The following is a 24,403-nucleotide window of genomic DNA, read 5'->3' on the forward strand; positions in this document are numbered from 1 at the left end:
TTGCGTAATTTCACATAAAACCAATTAAATCAATGTTTATTAATTTGAAATGACTTCATCCAATTATTTGACTTTCACAATAGGTAGGCAAGAAAAGTGCAAGTACCTCTTGCATTCTACCAAAGCTGGCAGGTGCAGTATGATGAAATCCTGCACAACTATCTTTACTTTTGGTCTCTGTACATACATGAGAGAATACTTCACATCAAATGCAGAACATTGGCAAAAATCACCTATATTAGGAGAGTAATAATTGTGTTTTAGCATCAATTACACACTAAATCTGCTGTAATTTACTATTTTAAATGGACACCGTGTTCCAGTATTAAAGATAGATAGATAGATAGATAGATAGATAGATTTCAACTGGAACAAGTACCTCTTATTAGCATACACTTACACAAATGCACTCTTGCATTTTCAAGGCATTCAAAGTATTAATATTTCTAAGCATGAAAACAGTAATGTACTAGACTGGACAATGGTACGTAGAGCCAGTCCTTACATGTGTTTACTATGGACATACACATAGCCAGCTTTCACACTTGATTGACAGATTAATGCATCATTAATGCTACGTTTGATAACAGTTGTGCAATACAGTGACACTGGTAGAGGAAACCACTAGTTACAAGTGTATACTATAAACATACACATAAGCAGCTTTCACCTTCCCATGGCAAAAGACTTTACTTTTGGTCTTTGTACATAAATAGGAGAATACATCACATGAAATGCAGGACAAAAATTACCTATATATTAGTAGAGTAAGAATTGCGTTTTAGCATCAGATACACACTAAATCTGCTGTCATTTTCTATTTTAAATGGACACCGTGTTCCAGTATTAAAGAAAGATAGATGGATATACTGATTTCAACTGGAACCAGTGCCCACATATGGCTTAATTTTTGATGGTTATCATATAGTACGGGTAGGCAAGAAAAGTGGAAGTACCTCTTATTAGCATACACTTACACAAATGCACTCTTGCATTTTCAAGGCATTCAAAGTATTAATGTTTCTAAGCATGAAAACAGTAATGTACTAGACTGGACAATGGTACGTAGAGCCAGTCCTTACATGTGTTTACTATGGACATACACATAGCCAGCTTTCACACTTGATTGACAGATTAATGCATCATTAATGCTACGTTTGATAACAGTTGTGCAATACAGTGACACTGGTAGAGGAAACCACTAGTTACAAGTGTATACTATAAACATACACATAAGCAGCTTTCACCTTCCCATGGCAAAAGACTTTACTTTTGGTCTTTGTACATAAATAGGAGAATACATCACATGAAATGCAGGACAAAAATTACCTATATATTAGTAGAGTAAGAATTGCGTTTTAGCATCAGATACACACTAAATCTGCTGTCATTTTCTATTTTAAATGGACACCGTGTTCCAGTATTAAAGAAAGATAGATGGATATACTGATTTCAACTGGAACCAGTGCCCACATATGGCTTAATTTTTGATGGTTATCATATAGTACGGGTAGGCAAGAAAAGTGGAAGTACCTCTTATTAGCATACACTTACACAAATGCACTCTTGCATTTTCAAGGCATTCAAAGTATTAATGTTTCTAAGCATGAAAACAGTAATGTACTAGACTGGACATTGGTATATGCACAGCCAGTCCTTACATGTATTTACTATGGACATACACATAGCCAGCTTTAACACTCGATTGACAGATTAATGCATCATTAATGCTACATTTGATAACAGTTGTGTAATACAGTGACACTGGTAGAGAAAACCACTGGTTACAGGTGTATAGTATAGACATACATTAATGCTACGTTTGATAACAGTTGTGCAATACAGTGACACTGGTAGAGGAAACCACTAGTTACAAGTGTATACTATAAACATACACATAAGCAGCTTTCACCTCCCCAGAGCAAAAGACTTCTTTAATTATAAAAAGTTTTTGAGAAGATCTGTACTATGCTTAAGCATATACATAAGAAATTACATATAATTTTAGTACAAATTAGCTCTGTCACTTCAAAGGTACATCAAAATTGTGACAAAAGCCAGGTAGTGGGAATGGTCTTGATCTCTGCTTGAGTGACAGTTTACCCCCTGAGAGGTGCAGAGTCTAATGGAAGACAGGTCTTCCCCAGGGATTTCCGCTAAGGGAATATAATCTTAGCTGCTCTCAACCGCAGGTCGCGGTCCTCTATGGGGCGCAGAGCAGATAATTTGGAGAACCATGAAGTAGCTGTAAGGCAGAAAGCAGAATGGAATGTAGCCTAGTTATATGGAAATTCAGGAACTGGACGGTTGCTGTGCGATGATCAGCAGTATAGCCACGAGTCTCGATTGTGAAATAGGCTGAGCAGGTAGTACTGTGAAGCGATGAACTGCCGGACTCAGAAGGACTGAGGTATACACTTTTGTAGAAATTTAAGAACAGAACAGATGTTGAGCGATGCAGTATAGTCACAAGTCTTAACAGCAGAATAAGCTGAACAATGATGTTGTGAAGCAATGAGCTGCAGGACTCAGGTATACGCTAGTGTAGTAATTCAGGAACAGGACCGATAACGAGTGAAGCTGCAGTCGATGAATGAACAGCCTAACCCACAAAGTCAGGAACACAGGTAAGTATAAGCACGAACAGGAGTCAGAGACGATGTTTCCTATCAGGTAGGGAGATCTGATGATCTGACACCCATAGAAAGGAGGAGGACCCAGCATGTGCAGAATACTTGGCAAGATGGCGTCTGAGGATAGAGGAATGCCAGGCTGTATAGCAGATAGCAGTAACCAATGTACATAATGATCAGAATGTCACTAAACTGGTGAGATGCGTGATAGTACCCCTCTATTTAAAAGTTGGCACTGAACACCTAAGGTTTAGGCTTCCTGGGGTTTTTCATGTGAAACCTTCTTATCAGAGCTGGAGCATGAACATCGGAAGCGTCGATCCAAGAACGCTCCTCTGGTCCATATCCCTTCCAGCCTACCAATTATTTAATTTTCCCTCGCAAGATCTTAGAATCCAATATTTGAGAAATGGACAACCGAAGGAGCAGAAGCCGTAGAACTGGAGGAAAACCAATTAATAATAAGAGGTTTGATGAGGGAGACATGGAACGTATTAGCAATTCGAAGAAAATCTGGTAATTTTACTTTTACTGACACAGGGTTGATCACTCGGAGGATTTTGTATGGCCCGATATAGCATGGTGCAAATTTCAAAGATGGAACTCGAAGACGAATGTTCTTGGTTGATAGCCAAACTTTGTCTCCCACTTTTAGTGGAGGTACTGCTCGACGTCTTCTATCTACAAAATGTTTATATAGGTGAGATGCATTCCTGAGACATTTAAGAGTCCGATCTCATATGGACAAGAAGCCCAGGTGGAGTTTGTTGGCTGCTGGAACTTGAGTTGGGGAAATGACCTTGAAGCTGGGTAGGTTGGGATGTAACCCATAGACAATAGAAAACAGGGTGGATGAAGTAGATTCATGGTAAAGATTGTTATGGGGAATTCTGCCCATGGTAGAAGATCCACCCAATTGTCTTGTGAAGCTGAGGAGTATAAACAAATACAAGTCTCTAGATTCTGATTTACACTCTCGGTTTGTCCATTGGACTGCGGATGATAGGATGAGGAAAAATTCAACTGAATGTCCAGGAGTTTGCACAAAGATCTGCAGAATTTTGCAGTGAATTGAACTCCCCGGTGAGAGACAATTTCAAGAGGGCATCCATGCAGGCGAAATATCTCTTTGATAAATAACTGTGCAAGAAGGGGAGCAGAAGGCAGACCATTCAGAGGAATAAAGTGTGCCATTTTCGAAAAGTGATCTACGACCACCTAGATGGCACTGAAATTCTTACATGGTGGAAGGTCGGTCACAAAATCCATGGAGATGTGTGTCCATGTTTTGGAAGGAATTGGAAGTGGCACGAGAGGACCATCCGGAGACTGACGAGGAGTTTTATGTTGCACGCAGATTTGACAGACTGCCACGAATTGCTTCACATCTGATCTGAGAGTAGGCCACCAATAGTTCCGGGAGACTATTTCAAAAACTTTGGCTGCGCCAGCGTGGCCCGAGAACTGGGAGCAGTGATACCAGCGGAGAAGCTTTTTACGGTGATTTGAAGGTACAAAGCTTTTCCCTGGAGGAGTCGGCGGCGGAGAAGACAATGATGTGACTTTCAAAAATTTTGGTTCCAGGATGGGACGGTTAGTGATATCAGACAGTTCTGGTGCACACAGGAAGGCTATGAATAAGGCATCTGCCTTCCTATTTCTTGATCCTGGCCGAAATGTAACATGTAAGTTAAAATGTGAAAAGAAAAGAGACCAACGACCATGTCTGGATTTCACAATTAGTGAGGGCAACAATCAAAGCCACAATCGAGGAATAGTTCTGAATAAATTGCTTGTAGTAATTGGCAAATCCCAAGAAACGTTGGATGGCTCTCAGGTTGGAGGGGATAGGCCACTTGATAATGGCTCAGACTTTCTCGGGGTCCATGCGTAATCCTTGTCCCGACACAATATAACTCATGAAGGTTGTTTCTGGTGTTTCGAAAACACACTTCTCTAGCTTACAAAAGAGCTGGTTAACTCTGAGCCTTTGGAACACTGCTGTTGATTTTCTGAGGCTGAACGGCATAACCAGATATTCGTAATGAACGTCTCTAGTATTAAATGCCGTTTTCCACTCATCCCCCTCACGAATTCTGATAAGATTATAAGCACCCCTTAGGTCCAGCTTGGTGAAGATCTGTGCCCCTTTAATTTGGTCAAAATAATTAGATGATCAATGGAATGGGATACCGATTTTTTAAGGTAATAGCATTGAGCCCTCTATAGTCGATACAGGGACCTGTCTCTCCTTTTTTTTCACAAATAAAATTCAACACAGACAGCATCTCCTGCATGTCACTGTCATTTTTTTTAAAGGTTCTGTACCACCAAGTTTATTGTGTGAGCAAAACAGGGAATGTGATGGAATTCCCCCCACTGTAATTCTCTAACAATACTGGTGGCGTGATCAGAAATCACATATCCTCAGGAGAGTCCAAGCAGGATAAGCCATGTTGCAATGACATCCCTTTGTTTTTGAAACAGGTTGTCAGCGGGATGCCGCTGAGTGAGGCAGATGATACACAGAGTAGCCTGCCTCTGAAAGATGTGGCGTTGTTTGTTAAATACTGGTGCTGTTCCTGCTGCTAAAGGCGATTTACTAAGTCATTGGGCTGTCACTGTCATATGTTTAGTTTTCTCAGTTCTGCTTGTCCCCATATCTGTGGTTTAGTGTATAGTGGGTAGAATGGCATTTTGTATCTCAATTATTTCCTTTTTTCCAAACCGCTGGTACAGGTGAGGAGTTGCTTGTCTAGTAAAATGGTGTTGAGATGGAATTTTGTAACGGGGACACAATACCTCAATTAACTGTCTTATTCCTGCTGCAGTAATGGTGGATATTGGACGCAGATCTAATACTAGTATTGTCGCCATGGCGCCTGTGATCCGCTGTGCGACTGGGTGACAGCTGCCATACTTGCTTCCTCTTGCAAAGGATTAACAGTCAATTGTTGTAAACTACTAGTAGTCTTCTTCTTGGCCTGCTTGTGGGTTGAAGATCCACCCCCAGCAGTAGGAGCAGTAGCAGTGGGCCTACCGCTCAAGAATTCTTCTGAGGAGTCCTGGATAGGGATGGAGTCATCTCGCCTTAGCAACTTGGATGCAGGACTAACTCCGATCACTTGTGAGGATATTAATGATGAAGGTGTTGGGGGAGTAGATTGCAGTTGCTGGGATCTAGCTGAGAGAAGGGAGATAGCTGATGCCTGACTGCTTGTTATTTTTTTAGCATAAGGTTCTGATTTTTGCAAGAGCTTTCCATGAACTCGATTCAAATGGCGTAACATGGATGAGGTTCCTAGATGGTTAAGGTCCCTACCTCTACTGACTGTGGCTTTACAATGCTACAAATAGCTAGACAACTGTTGTCAGGATTTGGGTAAAAATAATTCCATACATAAGAGGTGGATTTTTTCGTCTTATGCCCAGGCATGACAATGGCCTTCTTCTTATTACTGGCAAGAACTGCTTCCACTGGTGCATGACTTGCCACAGTAGAGATCATTAACAGCACTGTTTGCTTAGGACACTCATTGGCTATCAGCAAAGACCCACACCTTAAGCCCATTGTTAGCTTGTTTTGTGGGAGCCCTAACAAACCAAGCACTTCAGCCATAAAAGTTGCCCTCCTTGTCGCTGGAGCACTTGCTTTGTTAAACTGTAGATGTCCTTTTCAATATCTTACATAAAGGTGGGTGGGAGGGAACAAAGGATAATTCCACCTTGCACCACTTTCTTTTCTGCCACTGCTGTAAGACAATGTATCCAATATCATCATCATCATCATTTATTTATATAGCGCCACTGATTCCGCAGTGCTGTACAGAGAACTCACTCGCATCAGTCCCTGCCCCATTGGAGCTTACAGTCTAAATTCCCTAATATAGACACTCTCTCACTCACTCACACACAGACAGACAGAGAGGGAGAGACTAGGGTCAATTTTTTGATAGCAGCCAATTAACCTACCAGTCTGTTTTTGGAGTGTGGGAGGAAACCGGAGGACCCGGAGGAAACCCACGCAAACACGAGGAGAACATACAAACTCCACACAGATAAGGCCATGGTTGGGGATTGAACTCAAGACCCCAGTGCTGTGAGGCAGAAGTGCTAACCACTTAGCCACCATGCTGCCCATATCCTATATGTGCTATGAACTGTTGTGTGTTTGTCGTTGCTCTTTCGCTTAGCATCCAACCAGCTCGCTGCAGTCTTTGTTCGAAAGTGGATGAAAATAATATTGTGACCTGTGAGGCATTCAAAATTGACTGAAAATGACTGGAAATTAGTGCTATTGAGGTTAGATTTCCCGTCGACTGGTCTGTATGATTTCACCTTTAATCATCATCATCATCATCAGCTATTTATATAGCGCCACTGAAGATAAATGTTATGAGGTATATCAGAACTTTACCTTATTAAGAGGTGATGCATTATTGAAAGACTGTGTGGTGACTTTGCTGTCTCTGGACACCTCCATGCGTAAACACTTCTCTGGACCAGGACACAGTATGACAGATTTAAAAGTCTTAATACTAAAATGTCTTTTTAAAAATGACAGAAAAATGTGGGAATTCAAACTGATAAGAACATTCCAGTCATTGACTCAAGGGGCTTGATTTACTAAGCTGCGGGTTTGAAAAGGTGGGGATGTAGCCTATAGCAACCAATCAGATTCTAGCTGTCATTTTGTAGAATGTACTAAATAAATGAAAGCTAGAATCTGATTGGTTGCTATAGGCAACATCCCCACTTTTTCAAACCCGCAGCTTAGTAAATCTAGCCCAAAGGCTCAATCTAACTCCTGGATTTATGACCCACTACATGGACACACTTCACACCCCACAACAAAGTGACTCCCAAGTGAGAGTTTTCTGGCAGGTTTGAAAAGTGGAGATGTTGCCTAGCAACCAATCAGATTCTAGCTATCATTTTGTAGAATGTACTAAATAAATGATAGCTAGCATCTGATTGGTTTCTCAAACCCGCTGGAAAACTCTCAGTTTGATACATTTACCCCCAGATCTCTAAACTCTTAAGACTTTTACTCTTCCCTCCAGAACGAAAACCTTTATTTTATTTCTTTAGCTTATCTTAATGATGTACCCCCCCCTGTACAAATTTCTTGATGTAACAGCTCTTAAATGTTGTGCCTTTTCCTCATTCATTTGCCTGATGAAGAGGCCTCTGTGCTCTGAAAGCTAGGAAATAAAATCATTTTTTTTCTGTTAGCCAATAAAGGTATCACTCCTATAATGCTTTTGTCTTTTTTTGACATGAAAGTATTCAACATCACATATATTTTTCTGGCTAACATGGTACTGCAATAATAATAGTAAGAAAAAAAGTGTTTGCTACACTTTTTCTCTATTAAAAGCAGTGGATGAAAGAAAAGTTAGTTCCATCTATTGGCAGAAAATTGAACTGCAGGGAATCATCACGATCTTTCTTTTCTGTGATCATCCCACAAGAGGGACGTTTTGGGGTAGAACACCACCCTGAGATAATTGCAGTTTTAACGCCACTGGGTACAAATGACTATGGGCAGAATCTGAAAAGGAAAAAAAGTTATATTACAATCAAATTTTCAGTGTTACCAGAAGATAACCTTATTTATTCTGAAAATAAAAATTATGTAACTCACTCGTATCTCATAAAAAACACATATACAATTCTCCAAGTCATGAACGTGTTAGTTTGAATATACGTCTAAAGTCTTTCATATGTGCAAATTAAAATGCACGTTTATTGCTAGGAGACAAACATTTGCTTATTGTAGATACAATCAGAGTTGGGCAACCCGCGGCGCTTCACCAGTAGCGGAACTACAAGCCCCAACATTCCCTGCGACTCAAAGGCTGGGGAAGCCTGCTGCTGGGACATTTAGTCCCATAAGGGCTGGGGCATTACAGCTTACCTATTTCTTGATACAATTGAATGACATTTACATTTCTATACACAGAAAACTTCTGAGCTCCATAGTAGGGTACGTAACAAATTGAGTGTACACTCATTGGCTATCAGCAAAGACCCACGCCTAGTGAGCTGCTAATTAGTCAGCTATCTGAGCAGCTTACATTCTGATTGGTTTAAGATAAGGGCGGACTGTTTACAGATACCATGTCACCTTGTTCCTAGCTTATGAACTTTGTGCCTGGACTGAAGACAGTGGATATGGCAGCCACACGACGTCTGTCCAACACAGTGGCAGTGATTACAATCGACCACCCCACAGTCAATGCACTGAGGTAATTCGTAGAACTACAACTCCCGTCGCGCACCAATGTTGTGGGTGCATTGTATCGCTAGCCCTTTCAGACTGTAGGTGTTGGCAGCTGGAGAATGCTGGAACTTGTAGTTCCACAACAGCTGGATGTCTACTTGTTGTCTTATACTTGTTGTCTTAACTTTGCGAAGGCTTATATTAAATTACATGTGACTTTATTTGGTGCGCCTGGCTGCTACTTCATATAGGACTTTTTAAACTGCAAGATCTTTCATCCAGAAGAAAGGCAATAGCAGTTCGCTAATATAGACTGCAAAAATGTGTTTTCTCTTTGATTGGGCTGCAGGTTTATATATTGTTTAATTCTTACTTTATTGGTAATTGCATACTAACCATGTGTGGATTATGATGTGTATGAAGTATTCATTTATTCTTAGTAATTTATATCAGTTAGCAAAATAAGAAAGTAATGATACTCTTGCTGGGTAAGTACATCAATGTATATATAACTGTCAAGCTCATAACAGAGCGCTTTAAGCATTGCATATTGTCTTATAAGTGCATTGCATTTTTTGTACTTGCATTTAGAATGTACAGCATACAGAATAAAAATACACACTGGGGCTGTCTTGAAAAATAAGGTCAATGCAATGAATAGAAATAGCCAGGCAAAAATGTTCCAAAACTGAGTCTGTCCTAGAAAATGAATTTATTTTTTAAAATAGTAGCTTTTGAAAGTGTAATCATTAACTGCTGTTTAGCCAATTTTTGGCCTGTTTATTATTCCCCATATTGATCTTATTTTCTCAGCTCTTCTGTTCGCCATGCCCTTGTGAGAGAGTTTGGAGAGGCCAGAAAAGACCCATCCGTGGAGGCTATTGTGCTGTCTGGGGCCAATGGAAAGTTTAGCGCAGGTATGTTTAATTGTAGGTGTGTTTTAAACAAAAACTTGTTTGCAATTGTCTCTCCATTTTGCTTATGTTTATTTTGGTTGTACACTTGCTGTCACCTAGTTTGACATTCTATATCGTTTGTGTGTGTGTGGTGTTTGTTTGTTTTTTTGGTCTATTTTTTTAAATCTTTTCATGCTACTGTCTTGCTGTAGGTGCAGACATTCGGGAATTTGCCTCTTCAGATTTTAAAACAGTCTCTTTAGAAGATTTAAATGCCACAATTGAAGCCAGCAGGAAGCCTGTGGTGGCTGCAATTGAAGGAGTCGCCCTCGGTGGAGGGCTTGAACTAGCCTTGGCATGTCACTATAGAGTGGCAAATATACAGGTAATTGTATCTCTATCTTATTTCTATCACAGTTCCAGGAAGCTAAAAAATCAGTCTGTGCCTACCTCTGTGGCAATACGGGATATTCTGAAAATTAACCTGGTGAAAAAGTGTCACTACAAAGTTCTGCCTACTACTAATTCAGGGCCAAGCCTTTTATTCAATTCACCTTTTCTCTATGATTTTTTTTTTTATTATTACATTGGTAGAAATGCACTTAGAGATACTAAACTATATTTTCAATGGGATGCCTTTTACACATTTCATGTGTTCGTTATACCGGAAAGTGCATTTCCTGGCATAAAACAAAACTTCATCTTTGCATGCGAGTACTTAAATAGGCACATTCATGCTCCCAGACTGCTCACTGCAATAAGTGTCCTCAATCCGTCCAGGTCCTCCACTCAGAAAATCCTACATTTTGCATCCCTTTCTCGGGCCCATATATCATTGAGCTTTCCAATTAAATAGGTTCATATGCCTCTATAGATGGCATCAGCACTGTGGGAAGCACACACTTTTTTTTTAAGAAATTACCTTTTACTCTCCTATAATTAAAAACTTAAAACATAAAAAGAAATATAATTATGTTCCTTTAAGTACCTTAACTTAAAAATTGCATCTACAATGTTAATGCATTCAAGATAAAAAATACTCTTGATGCTTTGGAATACACCTTGTGATATTTCCAGTTTAATTCAATTTGGTAAAGATATCCTGTAAGTATTAATCATTCCTTTTGTGATCACAGGAATTGTTATTCTTTATTTTACCATTACTCCAGTTGACATTACAGTTTTTAATTTACACAAATGAGTTATAGCTTCAACATATCAATGTTTTCACCCCATGAAATATATAGCTATCATAAAATTGTGTCATTATAATAGTACTCACTTATATAACATAAAAAGTGACATTTTCATTTCAATATTTTTATATAAGAAAGAAATTGGAATTATGAACTTTGCCACATAGAGAGGAAGATTTGACACCACAATCTTCCTGCGCCAGTATGACAGGAGATTCACATCACTACTGTGTGCAATTGGAGGACCCTGCTCCCTCCACTATAAAAATCTGTCTATTTTGTGCTTACATCCCTCTCTTCCTCACATCATGACATTGTACCTGTTACAAGCAACCCTGTACTAATTAACACAATTATATTATCTGGTGGGAGTGTGCCTCCCAGCAGATCAGAACACTCATTTTCTGAAATCTTCTGTGTTGCTGTGAACATTCTGGCGATCTGATTTGCTTCAGGTTGTTCTGTCTCTATTCACTTCAAAGTTGGGGGCATCTAGATAAAAAATAAATTAAAATTGAACACAAAAATGTGCTCTGACCCTAGTCAAATGCACATTAAAAAGTTATTGGTTCAAAATAAGAATCCATTTTAATGGGAAAATATATTTGCCCATTAAAATAATGTACAGTACTTTTTTATGCCACTGCTGCATCTGTATGTATTACACAAAATCACATATGTTCCTTAAGGTTACAAAATTGTGTACATCTCCAAATATATACATGAAGTCTGTGTATATATTTACAGTTTTGTTTTTGGCCAATTGACAAGCCCTTGTGAGTGCAATTAATTCTGCCACTTGTGCTAAATGTGGAGTTGGCAGTACTTTTGCTTTCATAACTCCATTGTCAATAACTGCTACATATCCTGATTGTACCTTGCTCTAATCTGTGACAGTTCCCATCAACGTATAAGGCTGGTACACACTATAGGTCTTTCATCCTATTATCGTGCTGAAACGACTAGGAAAATATTGCATTCGTGTGTATGCTCACATGATCATGCCATGTACCAAAGCACATCATATTGTTTGATTTGGTTTTATAAACTACCTAAAAATCACGATCAACGATTGAACTTTGTCGGGCAAATTTGGAATTGTGTATGCACTGACACCAGCAGTGTAGGCAGATCCGTATATGGTGTGCAGAATCACCATCTTTACAGCAGATACTTATGAGAGATGAAGAGCACAGATCTGAAGGTAAATCATGTAGGTGTGTTCAGATAAATCTGCATGCTCATCAGGGCTTTCGATCATTTTTATAATCGTTACAGAAATCGCATCTGTAGTGTGTATCCAGCTTAATACTATCATTCGGTTCTCAAGTAGAGTATAGGTGAGATCAGGCCTTGGAAACTTTAAGACTCATTAACTGGTAAAAGTGTAGCTGGTTTTAAATTGTTACAATAATATATTACACCATTGTTGTAATACAGAAATAGAATCAAGGGGAATAAAACAAAAAACATCACAGTTGAAGGTAATGATATAGCAACATTAATGCACTAACACACACATGGACACACATAGATGTCTTCTACTAATTATACAAAATCATGAACAAAACTGTATAAATGTACTTTTTTGTTTTTAAATCTCTTTATGTAAGTTTTGAAGTTTAACAGCAAGCAAACAGGCATGACATTACAAACATCACATAGGCATGGTGCATTGGACATGTGTATAATAGACCGGTGGGCCTGGTAACATCTGCAATAAGGGAGCTGATATTGGCCCAAAAGGAGGGCAGGGCTGGGCATGTCCCACCATATGTGTATAAAATCTATCCGCTGACCACACTGCCGCTAGCATGCATCAGAGGTGTTAGGGAATATAATGTGGTGGGAGGAGACCAGATACCATCTGGTTGAACTTTGTAGGATTTTTTATTGATGGCCACGCTAATGGAACATTTAGAAACTCTATTGTGGATTGTGTCCCACTGTTCCTCGCTCAAAGGTCAGCCTTCCAGGTGCTAAGTAGGGGGCTGGTGGAGGTTTCCATGGGGCTAGGATAGAGTGGTAGAGGAGAGAGATGGCCCCCATTAACTGGGAAAGGTGTCGGAGGGGAGTGGACGGATGAGATGACCGTATGAAGTGTTGAATTTGGAGGTATCAGTAGAACTTGAGTTGGCAATGTGTCTCTCGTGTATGCCTGAAAACGGGCACGGACCAAAATCGCCCTCTTTGTGGTGGAAGCGTGTGATCCCCGCAGCCCTCTACTTCAAAGCCACACCAGGCATAAGGCCAGGGTGAAAAGAGAGTGAGTTCATATTGGGGTGAGTGGAGTGGGGCGCTCTGTTAGGCGGAGAGTCCCACATTTTCAGGGTCAACGTACCACTTGAGGTGTGGGGGCAACATGCCAGGACATTAGTTGGGAGTAAGGTGGGAGGCTTGGTAATACCCACGAAACAGAGGCTTACCCAAGGCAACCTGACACCGAGGGTGCAGCCAGTGGGTCCTGTTGAATCCTGGGCCTCCGGTCGTTCCAAATAAAATTGTTACAAGAGGCCTGAAGAGCTGCAAAAGTCTGGGTTGGCACCGGCATGACCAAGGTAGGGAAGAGATAGAGAAATTTGGGTATTACAGTCATCTTAATGGCGCTTAACTCTGCTTATCCACGATAGGTAGCGGTAGTGTTTCTGCCAGTGGAGGAGGTCTTGCTCAAGTTCATGAATCAGGGGTAGAAATTTATCTTTATAGAGGAAGTCATACGACTTTGTGATCTTTACCCCCAGATACGTTATTGAGTCCGTCTTCCACTGAAATTTAAAATTCAGCTTGAGAAGCTGCTTAAGAGGGCCGCATCTCAGGGCAGCATCTCAGATTTGCTGTTGTTATTTTTGTATCCCGAGACTGCCCTGAAATCATACAGCTCCTGGAACAGGTTCTGGACTGAAAACAAAGGCTTGGTAAGGGTAAGCAGAACGTCATCTGCAAATAAAGATATTTTGTAATCCGAGGACATGGTGGTAATGGCAGAAACAGCTGTATTAGCACGGATCCGGTTTGCCATGAGTTCAATAACTAGGGCAAAAAGCAAGGGTGAAAGCGGGCAGCCCTTTCTAGTGCCATTTGTCAAGGAGAAGGGGGTAGATGCCAGGCCATTGGTAAGGACCGAGGCGGAGGGATTACGATAAAGGGCTCAAATAGCCTTTAAGAATCTGTCTGTGAAACCGAACATCTGGAGGGTGCGAGCCATATACAACCGAGAGAACTTATCAAAGGCCTTCTCTGCGTCCAAAGCAAAAATTGGATCTTAGATTTGATAATAAGGTGGATCGAGTCAGTGACCCATTGAGTGTTGTCTAACCCCTGTCTGGACGGGACGAAGCCTTCCTGATCAGGGTGGATGAGACCTGGGAGGAGTGGGTTCAGCCAGTTTTGCGAGCTCTTTAGCTCTGAGGCACTAATTGAAGCAGTTTGAGGGATCCTTACACAGTTGGGGGATTACAGTTTTCATGGCCCTGGTATTATCTGGGTGGAAATGTTCTCTGTCCAAGATTCAGTTGAACAAGGAGCGGAGGTGGAGGATTAAGCTAGGCGCGAACGACTTGTAATAAGACATTGGGTAGCCACCTGGTTCCGGAGCCTTGGAAGGCTTTTAGGACTTGATGGCCGCTTCAATCTCCTCATCGGAGACGTACTCTCAAAGGCACCGCAGATGTAAAAGTGAGTTTAGGAAGCCTACAAGAGAATAGATATTGACGGACAGCAGGGCGGGTATTAGTCCTTGGGGTTGGCCGCCTAAAGGTTGTAGAGTGCTGCTTAAAAAGTTTTAAGGTATCGTTTATGGCTGCCCCATCATATTTGGGAATACCGTTGGGGGCTTTTATGAGTGGGACAGCTTGGGAGGATTGGCGCGCTTTAAGTTTATTGGCCAACAGGGTGTCCGCTTTCTTTCTCGTTTTATTAAAGCTTTGGTTAAGCCAGCGCAATGCTTTATCTGTCTTTTCAGCCAAGATGTTGTTCAGTTCACTCCTAACCGACAAGAGGGTGCAATAGTTTCGGTTAGAGGACCGTTGTATATGCCCATCCTCCAAAAGTTGCACAATAGTGGTGAGGTATTGTATTAGGCGTTTCTGCTCCTTATTGCGGTGAGTGACGTAGTTGAATATAGAGCCCCTTACAACTGCCTTGTGTGCTTCCCAGACCAATAGGGAGCAGAAATTCTTTTGAATATTGTCCATGAAATACTCTGCGATGGCCATTTTCACTCTGGATTGAAATTGTAGGATCCACGGGAGGTTTTCCTTAAGGTGCCATGAGGGGCGTCCCGCCGGGCCTTCAAAGAGGTTGAAAAGGAATGTGACAATAGAGTGGTCAGACCAGGGGTTCGTAGTGATCTTCGAATTTAAAAGGTTGCATGATGGAGTGTTACAACCCAGTATCATATCTATCTTCGAGTAGACCTTGTGAGGATTAGAGTAAGAAGTGTAGTCTCAAGCTATCGGGTTAACTGCATGTCAACAGTCAGTCCTGCCTCTTTCATGTGTCTGACCAAGCACTTATTGTGTGATTGGGACAAGGAGTTACCTGTGAAGCGAGATCTGTCAAGGATATAATTAAAATCTCTGCCTGTCAGAAGCCCACCTTGTTGGAATTATGGAGCTTAAAGAAAAACTCATTGAAAAAGATGCGCCTATGTTGGGAGCATACACGTTGGCCAAACTGATTTCCAACTGGCCCAAGTGTCCAATGAGGATGATATAATGACTGTCGGAGTCGGTGACACAGGAGGCGAGCTCAAATGGAAGAGGGCTGCATAACAAAATAGTGACCCCATTGTGTTGGCTTGAGGTGTAGAAGGCTGCAGGGAAGCAGCTTGAACTGAGCGACGGATGGCCCGAGTGGTGAAAGTGTGTCTCCTGAAGCAAGACAATGTCTGCTTGAAGTGTACGGAGAGTGTAAAACAAGTGTGAGCGTTTGCTGGGCGTATTGAGCCCCTTAACATTGAGTTTCACTGGCATTGTTAGGTGGTGAAGGTGTAGAGGGATTAGCTCTAGTGAATTTGAGGGGTAATGGAGAGCCCCTGGCGTAGGGAAAGGGTAGGGAGTTGGGGAGGGCGGTGGAGGGTTAGTTAGGACAATAAGTGTTCAAGACACGCTAAGGGGAAAACTTAGGCACCTAGAATACAGAGGACCGACAGGTCCACGGAAGGGCTATTGCCAACTGGACAAGACCCTTTGGTTACAGAGCGGGGCTTTGGGAAGTGGGTTTGCTGGTGTAGGTAACTTCACTGTTAGGGACTAGGAGTGTAGGAGAAAGTAAGTAAAATGGCCCATGTTCCCTGGTGGAGTGGGTAGGAGGTTAGAGAGGTTCTCTGTCAGAGAGTAGTGTATCAATGCATAAATGCCCACTTTTTACTTCTCTAGTGAACAATTTACTGACTGCAATATAAAACAAGTGTGCTGCTGCTTTGTATAGCATAAATGTGAAATCTTCATTTCTGTTAAATTAATCTAACTGGCTTCTCTCTAAAATTGGCAATAGTTTGTATGTGTGTGATTGTATGGTTCACTGGAACAGTAACTGACGTGAATAAATGAACATTTTTGCTTTGTGAAGAGCTGGAAAATATGTTGGTGCTATAAAATAAATGTGCATAGAAACGTGTGTTTGTTAAATGCTAATAGTGATGTAATTTAATTACAGTCACTAGTGGGACTTCCGGAAGTACTGATTGGCCTTCTACCAGGAGCCGGAGGAACTCAGCGCTTGCCTCGGTTAATTGGTGTTCCTGCAGCCCTAGATGTCATTGTTCGAGGTTATTATTTTTATTTATCAATTTATAAAGAGATATTTATGACAAAACAAAGGTCAATAAAGGACAAAGAGGGATATAAATTGTCCCATTGAAAGCTGAAAATGTTGTTAAAATTGGTCAGCTAATACTAGAAGCGCAAATGGAATAACATTTTGTGGGGACTGATGATGAACATTTAGCTAGTAAACGTCCTTGACGTGATAAAATGAACTTGTTTAAATTATCTGACATGATTTGTGTATTCATTATTGTTGTTGTGCTTATTATTGTTAGTTGCCTTGTTTCTTATAAGTTAACTATTCCAGCCCTGTCCAACTTATATTTGGTACACATGGAAGTGTTTCTGTAGATCAGTCTATTACAGGAAGGGAGGAATACATCCTGTTTTTAATTACCTTCATTATATATATATATATATATATATTTTTTTTTATTTTTTTTTGCGCAATAATGCTCGCACCTCTGTGGGGCACGAGATAAAGATGAGCAAATACTTCACTTAAAAAATCGCTGCGTAGTGTCTTGCGGCCGTTCCGGAGGCACTACACTGCAGTTTTAAAAAAAAAAAAAAAATTCTAATTGAATTTGCCCCTTTATATCATAAACCAGTGCATAATATAGAAATTTCACCCTGTGAGTGTTATCTTAAAATTCAACACCATCTGAAGCATTTTAGAGTATGAACAGCTTGTCCTTCACATCAGGTTAGTTATAATCCAGTCTAAATAAGATGTTAATGGTGGGCACTGAAAACATGTTTGAAAGCTGTTCATATACCAGCTCAGATATGAAGGGTCTGATTCATGTTTGGGCGCAAGTCCCTTTGCGTGCCATATCTTGCGTGAAACAACTCTGCGCCTGCTCAGAAACAGACCTTACGCCAATGAACTCAATTGAATTCAATTTATGTCTGAACACAAATCACACTTCCGAATGCCTACGACTTGAAGGGTGGAATGGGGGTGTGAAGGGTTGAACAAACGTAGGCAATGTACTTTTTGTATTTTTTGTTTTTAGTCATCAGTTTCTTTAGCTACAAGGTAAGTGTAAGTGCCGACTGATGGTGATGACTGTCACAGCATCATCTTTGTACTAAAAACTACGTGTATGCGTGCCACTAGAACATTTGTGTGTAAGTAAGAGAGCATCTAAATTTTTTTTAGTAAAAATGCATTGCATGTACAGTACGTACTAAAAAAAGTTCTGTTCTCGTTTTTTTAAACACAAGTTGCGTGCAGGATGCGTCCAAACATGAAGCAGGCCGAAGTCTGCATTATAAGTGTATAGTAAATAAATGTGTATTTATACATGGCGTCTGCATACCAATAGTTTTGGTCTGTGTCTTTTTTTCCGCCAGGTAGGCATGTTCCTGCCACTGAAGCATTACAGCTGGGTATTGTTGATGAAGTTGTGCAAGGTAATGCTGTTGATGCAGCCATACTGTTGGCCCGGACAGTTGTAGGTAAGCAGATCTGTAGATGTAACCATTCTAACATTCCTTACCATGCTTGATCAGACTGTCCCTTGGCCTTCAAATCTTTAAATGCCTACTCCCACCTATATTATTCACACGCTATTATCCTAAGCCACACTTGTTCCCCTTTTACCACTAGATTGTAAGCTTTCACAAGCAAGCCTCCTGTACCTCTTTCTTTCACGTCTCTATTTATTTTATCTACCGTGTATGTCACTGTTTTATGTATGTTCTGTTTACCCTACTGTGTGGAGCACCATAGTACTTTAGAAATCAGTGACAATAACTGCAATAGTATTACAAATGCCTTTTATAAAACATTTTTTTTTTTTTTTTTACAAAGATCTAAGATCCACCCTTACAATAAAGTTTCATATACATACGGTCAAAGTACATTACTACTTCCTGTGACTTATGCCCTTGTAAGTGCACACAGCTCTACACCGCACACAAGAACTTTAGTTTATCATCGTAAGCTTCATTAGGATTCACCTTCAATGCATCACTGTGCTGTGAGGGTATTTGTGACTGAAGTTACTGGAATGACATTAGGTTTGTGTCGTATATGAATGATAGTCCTTTGCCAGATAACCCTAGGTTGGACACGGTTGTCAATAGCCATATCCATGGCAGGTTCCACTACTCAATTGCTTGTGCATTGACAGTGTCGCCATTTGAATGTAGCTTTTCAATACAGTAGAAAGCAGTGACAACATAGTGACCACATTGATTTTCCCATTCTGCACAAATTGGTACAATAGGTTTGCATTTTGAACCTTATTGAAAGGGCTAACACGCAGCAGGAAATTTTGGATAATATAGTGTATATCCAGTTCTGCCTTTGCGTGTGTTGCTTTAAATATACTGGGTTAAACCACAATAAAAATAAATAACACAAGTCTGTCTTGGGACGCATACAGTTCAGAATCAAAATTCTGCACATCATGCAGCAAATAATCTGCAATAGTGTGTGGTGCTGTGGATGTGAATAGATCTGCGTTAACACTGTTTGGCTCATGGAAACATTAGTGGAGGCATATACTGTAGTTAGCAAATAGTAGCAGTCAGGTACATGGATATATTCTGTAGCATAGCTACAAAAGAAGATGCACCTGTTGATGCAATGGCACCTAGAAATGTAGGAGATCAGAGTTCCCTGTTCGTCTACATTTATACCTGTATTTCACTTCTGCACCACACTTGCAGTTTATTAATCACTGCGCATCAGGCATACCATTCAGGAAATTACCTCCTGGCTTTTAAGCTGTTAAAGCAGACAGCTTCCTAAGTAATAGTCCAGATACCCAGTAATCAAGCTGCAGTGCAAAGTGGGTTACAGGAACCTGGAGCTGGTAGCACCAGTCCGACAGCTTGGAATCGAAATCATGCAAGGAAAACTGCAATTTAAGCAAGATACATAGTAATAATTATTAATTTTAAAACTTTATATAGACATATAATTCAATGTCAATGGATAGAGTGCGTCTTTCTTTATACATAATGGGGCTCATGCTGAATTGGGCGTATACTTGCTTAGAGTACAATAAATCTGTACTGTGCATGCCCACAAAGAAAAACGTACTGTTATTTGTGAGAAAGAAGAAGGTGCGCTTCTTTAAATTAGTGAAAACTGTACAAGTGAATAAAATCATTAGGAAAAGTGCAGCCAGGAGAATTAAGACAACTGGGTATGTGCGAACAAAAGAAAATGTCCGGCGCTCTAAAGCAAACAATGTATAAATCCCTATGTGTCCACCTATACGCAAAACAGAAGAATTTTGGGCTATAGCTATTTACGTTGGCAGGTGAGCTTATCCCAATATAGATAGCTTTATTGTGCACAGCATTTCTTGAAACCACTCCTTCCCCTTATGCACAATGAACTGTAACCTTTTTCTATATCCACCAGGTTTATGATCAAGTAGACTTTGAACATTAAAAGATACAAAAAAACAAAGTGCAGGGATTGCAGTGACGTTGTTCATATAACCCTTTCAGTCCATTTCTGCAGTTTTGTGATGAGTCAGATTTACATGGGCTAATGTTCTTTGTGCTGCGGTACCAGAATTAATATTTGAATGTTTTTTTGGAACGCACAGTGGGCTCTATGTACAAAGTGCACATGCTACACACTGGAAAACGCCTTGGTTTTGCACAGTTGGATGGCCAGCTCCGTGCGTGTTAAGGTACTTGCCGCTTGCAAAGGCTTGCCTATGCAAATTAGAAGTTCAGGTAGGGTTGCGGGGAGTCAGAAATCAAATCCTTTTTCCATCAGCCATTTGATCATTCACATAGCAAAGAATAATCTCTCTGCTTTTATCTAATTTCAACAGTCTCACTCTACAAAAGGATATCTAGTACATTACTCCGTAAAACTAGGTAAACCAGTGCACCTTTTTCATACTGCAAGGAATACACTGATGTCATCAAACTCCTCCCCTTGGTCTATACAAATTCTGCTCCTTCACAAACATTTCCATCTTGCATAACAAAACCTATGCATTTTGCTGGAAATCTAGACTTGCTGAACACAAACCTCATTTTGCACTGTTATTGTGTGATGATTTGTGCTTTGTAAATGACCTGCGAAATGTCATTTACAGAATATAGAAGTTTAAATCGGCAGCACAAATGGTCTTTTGTGATGTCAGGCCAAGATGACTGCATCTGCAGGAATATAAATATTTTAACCAGCCGATGGAAGTAGTGGGCGACTCAATGGTATCCTTTGCTAATGCAGATTAGATGCGCAAGCAAACAGTGTTGAATTTATGTGCAGGAAAAAGTTTTAATTTTGCCGGATGGGATAATGTAAAATAGATAATTAGGTGGAGAGGGTGCACTAACGGGGTCATTACCTGCTTTACAAAAACAAGAAAAATACAGATCATTTCCAGGACTATTTTACGTAGTGAAAACCATAATTTTAACCGTGGTTTGGCGGGTGTCTGTGCTTCTCAATGTAAGTAAGTGTGGTAGCCACCGCTAGGGAATGTGTAGGGGAAGAGGGGGTCCCCACCCTCGAGGATGTAACTATATAAGCAACAGGTATTCTCAAGGCGCATATAGTGCTAATCCTATGAAAATACACAGATCAAACTATGAGTAGTAATGATGATGAGGATGTATTGCATAAACCAGCTGTGCCTTATATTTATAACATTTATCTGATCAGCATAATTCATGTCTGTTAGAGCATTGTTACACTGAATTATTCTTATGTCTGTGTTGGATCTAAAATTCTGTCAAGTATATCTGGAAGCGCTTCAATCAGCTGGAGAGAATTGAAACAGACCAAGTTCTGTATACAAGGAATATTCTCTGATTTATTGATACAAGTTTTTATAGCCTACTGAATAAATGAATCCTACATCATAAGCATAGTTTATACCATTAGTCTATTAGACGCGCTACTGATTAACTTTCTCACGTATTCTTTAGGTGTTTACTTTCTCCCCCTTCTAAGGACAGATGAGCCTATTATTTTTTATCTCAAGGGGAGCTGGAGGTTCATCTCTTGTATGCCATGTCCAACATCAAGGGCGCAGCTCCCACACTATGAGCTGAACATGAAGCTACTTATTGTTCTCATATCTTGATACATTCTTCAGGTGTTCTCTATGTCCGCTTAACCTCAAGGCCATGGGCTTACATCTTGTAAAACTGCAAATCAGCAGAAAAATGAATAATCTCTTTTAGAAAATAATATTTCTATGCAAGTTACAATAAATTGCTGAACAAAGGCCTTATGAGGCCTTAACAAAAAAATCATATTTAACATCTGTTTAGTATATATTCAGTAGACTGATTGTTATAATATTTTCTGCTATTTGTGTATAACATCCTCTCATTATTATTACTCTTCATTTTATCTTGGGAATAACTGTTGCTTGCATAGTTATACCTCAAGACACTACTTTGCTACTTCTGAAAATTATAGATATGTACTTTATTCTTTGTGCACTTCCCTCCGTAAATCCACATAATTCTGGACCACGTTGCTCTTTTCGACCTGGTGAATAGTAGGATCAGGGCCATTAGCAAGAGACTATGAACCTGCATCATGTTGAAAAGATCCACCAAATCATGTTCAGGTGGGCAACAACAGCTCAAATTAACCATATTAGCAGAACCATGGTCAAAGGATTTATGTCATGTAGGGCAATGTTCTAAGGAAGTTGATGTTGTCAATGTTTCCACACGTTTAGTTTGTTGTAGACTGTACAGATCATTATTATATATAATATAAATATTTTAGTAGTATAATCGGGGAATAGTTACTATCTACTTGGTGAACAGCAGCAGTAAACCACATGAGTCCAGAGGTTTCAGGTTAACAGCCGAAGCTAGTTTAATCACCAGCTTGCAAACAAAAACAAAACCTAAAACAAGATCCTGGCCGTCTGGCTACTAGCTAATAAATTGAGCAAGACCCTCTCTCAGGTGCTTGTGTCCAAACAAACAGTCAATATATTGTTGCTCACCATATCAGAGTGTCTCAGGAGGCATCTTGCCTTGGTCTGAGACACTGACTGCCTATTCTAGCTACTTTTTCACAGGTGCAACTCTTGATCAGTCTCTTTTGAGACTGACAGACAAGAAGACCCGACTGGGCCTTATGTACGTATGTATGGAGCCCACCCTTCTCTTTCTCCATACATAACACCAGGGACCCTTACCATGGTTTGTTACCACATGAAAACACTCTGGGGGAAGCTTTTCCCCCACATCTAGATTCTCCCTGGTGTTTTAAAGTACACAATAAACGAAGCCTGGGACACATACCTCTCCCATTTAGCCTCCTTGCAGTGACTCTGTCACACTAATAAATAAATATATATATATATATATTATAGCAAATGTTAGGAGCCAATTTTGTACTTAAAAATTTGTAATGTACATCAACCCCTTTAGAAATATGACTCTGCACATTGCCAGCATCATGCACATAATAATGGCCAATAGCAGTCTATGGAAAGACTTTATGCAGCCCACATGGCCAGTATATTTTACAAAACCTGTGCCCATATATGTATATAGCACCAGCATATTCCATAACACTTTCCAATTGTGAACAAATATAGTAATAAAGCAAGACTGGGTATTACAGACAGAAAAGTAAGAGGGCCCTGCTTGCAAGATTTCAATCTATAGGGAAATGGAAGTTTGATCCATGAGGTTAATTGCTACATATTGCATATTGGTCCAGCCAGATTGCAAAGGTGAAAATGCTTAATGGACACATTACACCAGCTTGTGCCCAGAACATTAGTGTTCTAACAAATGTATTACACATCAGCTCTTTCTTTGATTAACCAGCCCATGTCCACACAAAATGATTATGCACCTGCATGTGCCACTAAACTAACAGAGCACTTCCAAGCCAAGACCGCACGGATGGCACTTCCATGCCATGACAGCTAAAACAACACCTTTTATAAATATTACTTACTGTTTGCTGTTTTATGTATATATTTATGTGTGTGGACTGGTTTTCATTTACCAGCTGCAAGTAGTAAAAATTTATTTTTGTATACGCTGTGTATATACTATTCAGAATTCAAAAGCTCAGCTTTCTTCCAGATAGCTGTTAAAGCAGTTAATGATTAAAGAATGCATACGCCTCTTTATAAATATATCTAGTTTTAATCTATGGTATAGAATGAGTCCTTGACCTAGGTAATGATAAAAGTATCATTAAACATTATTTAGCCAGTTTGACAGCTTTGTTATTGTAGATAAAAATATCAACTAGATTAGCAAGATAATGAACCTCATTTGGGTCTGATGCTGAGTTTTAACATTTTTAGTCAAAAAAGCAGACTTAAAATGCATTTACACAAAAAACACACAATTGCACAAAAAAACGCAGTAGCAGGTAACCAGGCCTACTTCAAGCACACATCAGGTAAAATGACACCCAATTTTTTTATACTTTTGTTTTGATAGCGAAATACACATTTGTTAACAGGTTGGAATAAAAATACAAAAAAACTTTGCTATACCACTTCTCATGTACGAATATAAAATAAAAAAAAATAAAAAAACCTTGCTAAAATACACTCACAAAACAGTATAATATACACTCTGCATACGGTCTCATCAGGGTTGGTGGGTGGTCCTCACTTGTGAACGTTATGTCTCGATCATCCGAAGAAGGAAGATAACACTGGTATTGTGGGTAAACGGCTTCATGTGCCGGTTATGG

At 40.0% G+C, this 24,403-nt stretch overlaps 1 protein-coding gene across 1 annotated transcript in view; it reads left to right on the forward strand.

Moving 5' to 3' along the window:
* Window positions 1-8,496: 8,496 nt before the first annotated feature.
* Window positions 8,497-24,403, forward strand: part of EHHADH (enoyl-CoA hydratase and 3-hydroxyacyl CoA dehydrogenase) — a 53,676-nt gene continuing 37,769 nt past the window's right edge. The window contains exons 1-5 of the mRNA XM_075180085.1: window positions 8,497-8,884; window positions 9,673-9,776; window positions 9,968-10,140; window positions 16,610-16,721; window positions 18,079-18,183. Coding sequence (XP_075036186.1) covers window positions 8,778-8,884; window positions 9,673-9,776; window positions 9,968-10,140; window positions 16,610-16,721; window positions 18,079-18,183 — 601 coding nt within the window. The 5' untranslated portion in view covers window positions 8,497-8,777. The remainder of the gene's footprint in view (window positions 8,885-9,672; window positions 9,777-9,967; window positions 10,141-16,609; window positions 16,722-18,078; window positions 18,184-24,403) is intronic.

Source organism: Mixophyes fleayi, chromosome 7 (genome assembly GCF_038048845.1).
Source record: "Mixophyes fleayi isolate aMixFle1 chromosome 7, aMixFle1.hap1, whole genome shotgun sequence".
Classification (NCBI taxonomy): Eukaryota; Metazoa; Chordata; class Amphibia; order Anura; family Limnodynastidae; genus Mixophyes; species Mixophyes fleayi.